General features: G+C 41.3%; 1 protein-coding gene across 1 annotated transcript in view; it reads left to right on the top strand.

Annotated features, from left to right (window-relative positions):
* Positions 1-5,058, top strand: part of PAK5 (p21 (RAC1) activated kinase 5) — a gene marked incomplete at its 5' end in the record, with an annotated part of 104,465 nt that extends 99,407 nt beyond the window's left edge. Inside the window, 3 exons of the mRNA XM_081314449.1 lie at positions 65-190; positions 3,228-3,362; positions 4,813-5,058. Of these exons, the coding sequence (XP_081170575.1) occupies positions 65-190; positions 3,228-3,362; positions 4,813-4,968 (417 nt within the window). The 3' untranslated portion in view covers positions 4,969-5,058. The remainder of the gene's footprint in view (positions 1-64; positions 191-3,227; positions 3,363-4,812) is intronic.
* Positions 5,059-11,095: the final 6,037 nt, after the last annotated feature.

Here is an 11,095-nt window from a genome sequence, read left to right on the forward strand (position 1 = left end):
GTTTATAAAAACAAATAAAATAAAATAAATAAAAATAAATAAATAAATATTAATTATTGTTCAGATAAAGCTGTCAGATTTCGGATTCTGTGCCCAAGTTTCAAAAGACGTTCCAAAAAGAAAATCACTTGTCGGAACCCCATACTGGATGGCACCCGAAGTGATTTCAAGATTGCCTTATGGAACTGAGGTGAGGAAAAATGGCAATCTTACTCCATTCAGCAACATAGATTATCTTTGGAAAACAATAATCTCCTTTTTTAAAATATTTATTTATTTAAAGCAATTCAGCCTGAACATATTTCTTCCAGTCTGAATCCAGACTGAGATATATTACTGAGATGGATTTGATTACACAATGACCTTTGGTGGACTCAAGATGCAGGTAATGCATCCTTCCTGGCCTCTCTTTGACCTGTTGGTGACTTACAATATCTTCAACCATGGTATCTTTCTGGGTTGGTTCAGGGAGTTATGAGTAGCAGGATGGTGTTAACAGAACTTCCCTTCCTCCCTCCCTCCCTCCCGGCTTGGTTCCAGACTGTTTTGGTTGGGTGGGATGGGTCTAGAACTGGAACTGGACCATTTGGACTTAATCTAGAATGCAGCAACAGGGATAATTATTTGATACATCGACTTCCCATCACCCAGTGCGCTCACACAGGGAGGGCCTCCTCAGGGTGCCGTCGGCTAGACAATGTCGGCTGGCGACCCCCAGGGGGAGGGCCTTCTCTGTGGGAGCGCCTGCCCTGTGGAATCAACTTCCCCTTGAGCTCCGGATGGCCCCAGACCTTTGGTCCTTTCGTCGCAGCCTTAAAACATTTCTTTTCCATCAGGCTGACCTGGACTGACAATAGGGATTTTTTAAAAAATTTTTAATATTTTATCATTGGGGCTTTAATTTATTTTTTTTAACATTTGTATTATTGTCTTTTATTGTTGTTAGCCACCCTGAGTCCTTCGGGAGATAGGGTGGCATATAAGTCCCAAAAATAAATAAATAAATAAATATTCCACAAGAAGAGCAACGAAAACCTGATTCTTTCCTTGGGCACCTGAGTCAGGATGATTGGAGTTCCTGTCCAGAAGAGCACTACAAATTTGTGCTCCTGACTGACAATGATAGTTTCTTGTTTTTTGCTAGTAGTTGTTAACAATGTTTTTCGGTTTATTGTACATCATCCGGAGTCATATTGTTTGAACCAAACAGCCATATAAATGCTATTAATAGATAAAAAACAAATAAGAAAAAGTCTTTTTGAGCAATTCCCATAACATTGATAAAAATAAGATTGCCTTTCTGTTTACACAATGTGTTTAACTTGGTTACTGCATTAATCATTTTCTGGCTTCATACAATACATTAACCCATAAAGAAACAATTGGGCTGGAATTGCATACACACATCCATGCACACAAACCCTGAACAAGGTTAAGACTCACCAGATTTACTTAGCGTGTTATATGAATGCATCTGCTAGGTCTTTATGTGACCAAGGTCTGCATGTTGCATGAACACAGTCACTGCCTGAACAACATCACACAACAGAAAAAAGGGCAGCACGAGAGAAGCACTGAATCAAGCAAACAGCCCTCAAAATTGCATAGTCATTCTTAAAATGAACAGCTAAAATAATAACTCTTGGGAGAAAGAAAAGTTGAATATCCTGGTTTGCTAAGATAGGAAGTACCTGTCTGTTGCAACCTGATGTAACGGTTGTTTTCAGGTGATTGTTGAAGAAGTGCAGGATCTGGTAGAGAACATTATAAGAAGAGTTGTAGTTGTAGTGAGCCCTTTTTCATCTCTTTCTGTGCTGCATTTTTGGGCCCATTCTGAATCTAATCATATATATTGAGCATAACGGGACACATTTCAATCTTGCCACAAAGGGAGTATTGTGTGAACTCATGATCTGTGTTATCACTTCAGTGTCTCACAACTGCTATCCCTGATGCATGACAATCCCTGAAAAAAAGACTCATAGATTACTATTTTCCATTGTATCTTACTCCATATTCCCTGGGAACAGAGCCTGCGTAAAAAAAAAAACAGAAATTGCAAGGGCTTATAATTAACTTCAGCTTTACTAGTTTCAAGGTGGTATCTTACTTGCAACTAACTCTAGATCTGACCCACTGTCAGTAAGAGCAGCATACAAGAAGCAATTAATTAATCGTATTATCTGGTTCAATTAGAGTTGTCCGTCACTGCTGTTCTTATTAAATAATTTGCAGTGGTAGTTTGATTTGCTGGGCAGGGGTGAGTTCCTGAATTCCTTTGTTGACGTGATTATCTTACGAAGATCCCAGTAAAGTATTATTAGGCAGAACATAATCTGAAAAATTCTTCTAAATCCATTATGGTGAGGCATTTATTCTTTAGAACAGCCAGACTACCCTAAGATGAGCAGCAAATGAAATATTCTAATTAGTAGGACTCTCTGACTTGAACTGCAAACTTATAGGCAGCAGCAAGGACCTAGTATTTTCTGTAGCTGGTGCTTGCCAGGACCTTTGCAGCTGAAATCTGAGGGTCCTGCTAGATACGGTAATAGTAATATGTGTGTGTGTGTGTGTGTGTGTGTGTGTGTGTGTGTGTGTAGTGTATACCGCTTATATACCGCTTCACAGTGCTTTACAGCCCTCTCTAAGCAGTTTACAGAGTCAGTTTATTGCCCCCAACAATTTGGCTCCTCATTTTACCAACCACGGAAGGATGGAAGGCTGAGTCAACCTTGAGCCGTTCAGAATCGAACTGCCAAACTGCAGGTAGCTGTCAGTCAGCAGAAGTAGCCTGCAATACTGCATTCTAACCACTGCTCCACCACGGCTCTTATGCTCCATCAAAATTGGTGCTGGTCTTTGTTACCATAGGAGGACTTTCCAACACCAATCATGTGAACTTTTGAGATGTGAGGACAATTAGTAATGGATTAAGTTTATTTTCATAGTTAAACTCGCCCAAACAGAATTTTTAAGGTAACATTTTCATAGAAAATGCTTTCAGGTGAGAACAACAAGGCAGTGTTAGCTACTGAAGTTAAATGTATGGCCAGCCTGAAATCAGATCTGTGTGTCACCAGCATCTTAAGACAGAGTCCTGCAATGCCAACCACTAATGACTTTTTTTAAAAAAAAATAATAGGGTAAAATGATGAGGATTAAACATCTGTATAAGGTTATGGTTAATGCAGCTTATTTGCCGTGTAATTGGTTCTGTGTTGCAGGTGGACATCTGGTCTCTTGGCATCATGGTGATAGAAATGATAGATGGGGAACCGCCTTACTTCAATGAGCCCCCCCTCCAGGCCATGCGTAGAATCCGAGACAATGTACCACCAAGAGTGAAGGACCTACACAAGGTGGGAATGCTCACCTTTCCTTTGAATCCTGTGTTTATCCTTCTTCTGCAGCATCTTAGCTGAAGTAGGTGGGGCCCCAGAACAGCGCCTAACCCCAAACTCACTGTTTATGTTCCCAGAAGTACCTCAACATGTAGACAACCAAGAAGACTGTTTCAAGCAAACAGGATGAGATGGTGCAAGTTTCCTTTCTGCCCATACACAAGTTTATGTGAGCCCATTTAGCTGTCTGAGTGTAGGCTTAAACTCATTTTAATCTCTGCATTAATTTATGTTTCAGTGGGATATTTATATAGAATTTTCTAAGCAGAAACAGTTTATATACCTGCCTTTCTCCTTCCATTTAGCCATCACTCTTCCTCAATATGTTCTAAAAAAGATGAGCTATATGTAGCATTCAATTCTGTTAACCATGCAAAAGAGAAGATAAATATTTAGGGTTTTGCACTGATACACTGTAGTTATACCTTATATTCTCAGTTGTCCTATTGTTTATTGATAAAGAAAACAAATACTTTTTACACATAGAACTATCTGTTCTGTACCAGCCTACTACCGGCCCTGCAGAAAAGGCAGGGACAACCCCTTTACAAAAACGCAAGAGGCTGGAACTAAGCCTGCCAAATTTATTGACACAAAACAGAGCAAACAGAGCAAAACCAAAACACGAACCATGAAACAGGAGCTATTCAAACGGTTGCCTTCAGCAAACCAGCCCTCCCATGCATTCCCCTTTTAAACAGTTCAAGGCGTGGCTTCTCTCTGCCTCCTTCCAAGGTGCCCCATTGCCTTCCTCTGTTTATTCCTGATTGACTGCCTCCTGCATCAGGTGTCCATGAACAGGGCCAGCTGTGGGTCATCTTCATCCACGCTGTCAGGCTCACACAGCTGGGTCTGCGTAGTGACCAGATGAGAGGGGCCTGGCTGAGGGCTCTGCGAAGCCTCAGGGCTGTCCTCTGCAGGCTCTCCAACACCCCCCTCCTCCTCCTCTGAATCGTCCGACCCAACTGCCGAACCCACAGGCTGACCCTGAATCACAACACTATCATCCCCAATAAGAGTGTGTACATGAATAGGAGCCCCTCGCCCCATAGCTTCCTTTCAATTAATAGCAAATCCCCAAGAGGGTACAGTTAAATAATAAAAACCATGCAAAAATTCAGAGTGAAAGTGAAACATTTCAGAAATATCAATCACATGCAACAGCAGCAGCAACTACAGTAGAAAAACACACATTATTCATAATGCAGCATAGGTTTAACTCAAAGCTTGGGGAAACAGATGGGTCTCCTACTGGGGCAGCTAAATCATTGCCATGGTACGATTGAGAGCCAGTGAATATGTGTTAAATGAAAGAACTTTGAAATTTGCTTTTGGTCTGCAAGCCCCAATCTTCTGATGTGTGGTTTAGGACCTCAGTGGCCTCACAGTGTCCTTTGGTCTTTCCTAGGTTTCATCAGTTCTCCGTGGATTTTTAGACTTGATGCTGGTGAGGGAACCTTCGCAGAGAGGATCAGCAGAAGAACTCCTGAGACACCCATTTCTGAAACTGGCTGGGCCTCCATCTTGCATAGTGCCTCTCATGAGGCAGTATCGGCACCACTAAATTCAGCTGCTTTTGTTTATCTGTTTTGTCTGTTTTCCAGGAAACAAGTGAAGCGATGAGGTCAGGTGCTGCCAAAATCAGCAGCAAGCAGCAGTGATCCAGTGAGAAATACGCCACTGCTGACTTGGCTCAGCATACCGTGAAGGAGTCACAGTGAAGATGTAACTTGGCTAATGCCTGACCTGTCAGCAGTTAGTAATCCTGGCTGAAATGCACCATGGCTGGATATTTTTGGCCTGAGTCAGAGCAAGAGGTTTTGATTTTAAACCATCCTGTTTGGGGTGAGGCAGGGGGAACTTTCAGCATTACCCCAATGGAAGGCCAAACTTTTATTGCAGATCAAAGTAGAACAACACTTCTGCTTCAAAAGACTTTTTTCCCCCCCTGAATTTAAAAAAAAACAACAACCCGAAAAACAACCCAAGAAGCACTTTTTATCTCGGTTATAGCAATGTGATGTATTTTGAAATGAATTTGTAATTTTCTGTACATTGCTTTTGATAATTTATGTACTTTGGTGTTATAGTTGCTAGTGGAGGTGAATGGTATTACTTAGCAGGTATTAGAACGAAAGCTTTCCTACTTTTTTATCTCTTTTGAAGAGAAGCAAACATACATGCACAAGCACACATGTGCAGCTCGGAATGTTGATTAGATATTTTTATCTGTGCCAGGCAAACATGGCTTCGTTTTGCAAATGTTCAAATTGCTGGCCAATGCTGTATTCATCCTCCATTTGTCGACACAAATTTCAAGATTTCAGTGTTGTTTTGAAGTGATAAGCACTTGGAAAAATCTATTCATGCTTATGGAAAAGGTGGTGTCACAATTCTGTATTAATCGGATGAAAGCATCACCTCTCTTGTGGTGGTAAGCATATGATCAGTTAAGAAGAGCAGAGGAGAAATCTGCTGATCAAGAAGAAATTTGGCTGGCCACCAATAACTATGACATTTCTGGCTGTGTACATTGGGCTTGAAATCACAACATGCTTAACCAGGACAGTGAAAGATCTAGCAGTCATATTCACACGTTAAGCTTCCTGACGTTGCCCTTTGTTTAGTTTCTTTGTGAATTAGTTAGTTATATGACACCAACCCACTTGGTTAGATTATGGATCCATATACCGTGTAGGGGTTAGTTCACGAACCAGATTACATGTATTGTGTTAGTACAGCCTATACTGAGTGACGTGTCCCATAGGGGCCTATCTGATCTGGCTGAAAACTTATGGGACTTGTATTCCAGCAATGGATCCAGCCAGAGCTAATATTGGATGGTGCCAGATCGAAAATGAGACCAGTTTACAAAGCAGGCCAATGTCTAAATGGCGCTGGATTCGGTCGCCCAGTCCATATGACTTTAGCTGAGTGGTTAGGCCTCCATCTGAATTCCAGCAGCCCTTCCTTGTCCTGTGTTTATGAGTTGCCACCATGATTCACCATGTGTCTGGGTGCCCACCCTGAAGCTGGAGCAGAGGACAAAGCATCATCCCTGCTGTCCGCAAACAGTGGCTTCATTACCAGTACTTCATTGTGCCGTCACACCACCCAAGTGGAGTGCCTGGAACTACTAGTCTTTCTTTCCCTCTCCCTAAATTCTCTTCCATCCTTTGTCCTAGTGGACTAACATCATGTTCTGTGACGTAAGGTAATCAAAGCAAATGCAGCCGCCATTGCATACTGTACCGAGAACCAGTATCTTCATTCCATCTCTGGATAGGGCTGGAATCTCTTAAAAGTGAGACATTCGAAGGAGCTGCTGCCACCTGTCATTGTAGCTAGTCTTAAGCTAGGCAGACCAAGGGCCTGACCCACATTCACACATCCTTGGAGTCTGCACACTTCCCAAGTTTAGGCTACCCAATGAAAAAGCTGTACAGCACACAGCAGACTTTCATCTTCACTTTGCATCACTCACACTGCCTAACACTGAACTGCCCACAAGTTGTAACTGCATAAGCTGGAGTTTAGCAGCAGCCATAGTTGCAGCAGACAGTTGGAGTTGCACACACAATAATGCCAGCTTTTGAGTTCTTTTCTAGCTTCATATGTGACAGACACCCACTCAGGGCACCTGCGGGCAAGAGAATTTCTGCTTAGTCCTAGCAACATGGACATTGCTTCATTTGACTCCGTGCCAATTCCAATGCCTCCCATTTTGTCTTCATTATTTTTATTCAGGCTTTAGAAGTCAACCACTAAGTGGGTGTTTTCTGAGTTTAAATCAAAGTGTTGTAAAATTTGGTTAAATGTGTTTTGCCATACAGGAGAAAAAGCTGCCTAAACCCCTTTGAAATGTTAATTCAGCAATGGCAACTACAATTAATCTTACGTTGCTTGTTTGGTAGGCTTGCATGTTTAACATAGACCTAGAGGGATTTGCCTTTTTTAAGTGCTCCATAATTATTTCAGTCATTTGGGGGGGGGGGTTATTTATTCATTATGTATAACTTGAAAGCCATGTCTTTTCTAACTTCGATTTTGCTTTTTCTTTTGGGTTATTTTCACCTGATTTCACTTGAAGAAAATTGTCTGATCCTAGCTCTAATGTCTCTGGACAGAGCATTTTGGATTGTGGGGGGGCTTTCATTTTATCAGTAAGTTGGTTGATACCTATTGTAATAAAAGAGAAGCCAACCCAAAAGTTAGAAAGTTGCTGATTTGTGAATGAGTTGTTAATGAAGAAGATATATTGTTTTCCATTCTGTATATACCGTAGCTTTTTTAAAAATTCTGTTCATATATTTGCTGGAAATCTAGAAAGGCTCTGGATTTCTGGTGCCCAGGTTGAGCACAACATACGGTATTTGAGCCATGGATTATACATCCTTACATGCATTCGGTCCCAAGCTCTTTCATTAGAGATGCATAGAATTAAGGCACTAGTACATCTAGGATTGGGAGTACAAAATATTTTAACAGTCATCTTTTGATGAGAGGAGGCAAAGAAATGAGATGGTTGTAATGCAAAAGGGAATAGTATTGCATAGTACAATAGACAGGATTGGGGCTCCCTTCTGTGGGTGGGGTGGGGTCTGTTTTAAGAGAAGCCATTTTAAGATTTACACAAGTATCAATTCCCATTAAAAATGGTGTGAACATGTGATGGTGCAGTGTTAGAATGCAGTATTGCAGGCTAATTCTGCCAGCTGCCAGCAGTTCGATCCTGACCGGCTCAAGGTTGACTAAGCCTTCCATCCTTCCAAGGTCAGTAAAATGAGGATCCAAATTGTTGGGGGCAATATGCTGACTCTGTAAAACGCTTAAGAGAGCTGTAAAGCATTATGATGATGTGGTATATAAGTTCAAGTGCTATTGCTAATCCATTTATTTATACATACATACATACAAAGAAGGGACGCGGTGGCTCAGTGGGTTAGGACGCTGAGCTTGTCGATCAGAAGGTCGGCAGTTTGGCGGGTCGAATCCCGAGTGCCGCGTAACAGAGTGAGCGCCTGTTACTCGTCCCAGCTTCTGCCAACCTAGCAGTTCGAAAGCACGTAAAAATGCAAGTAGAAAAATAGGGACCACTACGGTGGGAAGGTAACAGCGTTCCGTGCGCCTTTGGCGTCTAGTCATGCCGGCCACATGACCACGGAGACGTCCTCAGACAAGCGCTGGCTCTTCGGCTTTGAAACGGAGATGAGCACCGGCCCCTAGAGTTGGAAACGACTAGCACGCATGTGCGGGGGAACCTTTACCTTTACCTTTACATACAATGTACAGGTTACCCGACTTCCAACTAATTTTGGTTGTTATACTAGGATCTCATAAACAATAGGTGCTTCATAAGGTCCTGGAATTTTATGTTGCCCATCTTTATTTTAGGTAATTCTCAAAACTCTATTCTGGTGAATATAATTTATATTCAGGAATGATAACCCCATATAGATGATGCTGGGATTGGCTAGAAGCAATAGTGAAGGGGTGGAGGTTACAAGTGTATGCATCACTCCACCCACTGTTCAACTTTCCTCAGATTAATGTCCCAAATATGGCAGGTGATGATGTCTCATTGCCAGTGTTGAAATAAGATTTAAATATATATGCTTTGCTGTAAATTCATAATAAATTGCATCTTACTAATCATTCAGATTGTTTACATGGACAGCTTGCACACTGTGATAAGTCAAAATTTCTGACCATGGTCTGTTAAACAAGCCATACTCATTTTCACATCTAGTATTAGAACACCACCTTTTTCAGGCTATAGACTACATTTTCTCTGAATGGTTCACTAGGGAAGGCACACCCCCAAATCAATGCACGCTTAAGTCAGATGCTAAGTAATTTAATGTGATGTTAAATACAGTTAATTGTTTCTCAATTATTTGGTATAATTTTCTGTTCATATATTTGCTGGAAATCTAGAAGGGCTCTGGACTTCTGGTGCCCAGGTTGAGCACGACATAGGGTATTTGAGCCATGGATTATGCATCCATATGCTAAGCTTATAGATACCATTACTGGGATGCAAATGTTAAAATGTCCACAAGATGGCAGCAAAGGCCTAAAGAAAACAAAGACTTGGCTGATATCTACTGGTCATTCAAAGCTTTACAGGCCAGTTACAGTGATGGACAAACTACAGTGGCAGATTCACTCATAGTACTAAACCAACTAAGCATGAAGGCTCTATGTCTTAAATCAAGAGACTCAAGGTGAGCCATACTATTGTCTGGTAACTTCCTTACAAGATTTCAAATAGGGATTTTCCTAGGGCAGGTGGAGCTGGGCCTTTTAATGCTGCTCTGAGCTACTTCAAGGAAGAAAGTATACTCCAAATACCTGATACCAGAAAGAACAAATAAACTTTTATCATGGCAGAAAAAGAACGTATGAAATAGCTTTGACAATTACAACTATAAATCCTGCCAGGATAATCCATGTATAGAAATCCATACTCTTAAGCAATCATGGACCCACATCATTTTTTATTTTTATTTTTATTTTTTGCAGAGTGAAAAGCCTATAAGGAAGACTCTGACTTTCTCTCTGCAAAGCTTGAAAGCCTCTCTTGGAGAAATTCCATGGGAAAGACTCCTTTGAAACTCTTTTGATGAAGCAGTGTCCCATCCAGGATAGTTTTGCGTGCGAGTGTATATGTGTTGTGTGTAATGATGATGATGACACTGTTGTATTGTTTTATAAAAAAATTGTTTCCATGAAACCCTGTTTTAAATCCTTTTGGTATTTTGTCCTTGGTCTTTGGAGAGAAAAATTAGTATAAGCATTTGAATTGACCTGTGTACTGCTGCAATAATGTGACATGTATTTATTTACCTACTTTCTGATTTATATGGCCACCCATCTCGCCAGGAGTGACTCTGGACAGCATACCATTATATCCAACCCCTCAGTAGAGAAGGCAGCCATCAGATCTGGATTTCTAGTTACACTGAGGCCCACTTGTTTAATACAGTCCAATAAACTGGGCCCTATTGCTAGCTTCCCTAAATTGTAACGCTGAAATGAATGATATAATAAGAACCGTAAGCTCCATTCATCTAACCAGTTCTTATGTTCAGCATGCTACGGTTTCACCTTTTCTAGCAAACTGATAATTCTTGGGCTCTTGAGGGAAGCAGTGAAAAGATGGGGAGCATCTTCCTTCCTAAAGTCTGACCAGTCCTAGGGTAACCAGAACTTCAGAGGTTGAAACAATTAGCTTTCCATTAAGGAATAAATGCAGTCAGCCTTAAGCATTCCACTGGACTCCTGTATTTATGCACCATAAACACTCTCTTGGATGCTTGCATTGCACTAAATCAGATTTGTTTTGTCTGTGGAATAAAGCAAAATTGGCTAATTCCCCATATATTGTTAAATCCAAGCCAAACAAACCAGTTTATGGCTTAGGGCAGCGCATGAATCAGCACCCTGGCCCAAGGTTAAACCACCCTGAGCCACCAATAAACATCTGCACACGTTAGTCTGGGGATATTGAATCCAATGGATGGGTGGAAAGCCATGGATAAAACTGAACCTCTTTCTCTGAAGAATCATCCCACAAATCAGTGATTGTGATCAGGGTTGTGACTGTGATCAGGGTTGTGACCTCCCAAAACTATCCCTTAGCTGGAGGCATCTCTCATACAGAAACCTTTTTCCTTAATCCTCTAGCA

Source organism: Vipera berus (genome assembly GCF_964194415.1).
Source record: "Vipera berus genome assembly, chromosome: 1".
NCBI classification, from domain to species: Eukaryota; Metazoa; Chordata; class Lepidosauria; order Squamata; family Viperidae; genus Vipera; species Vipera berus.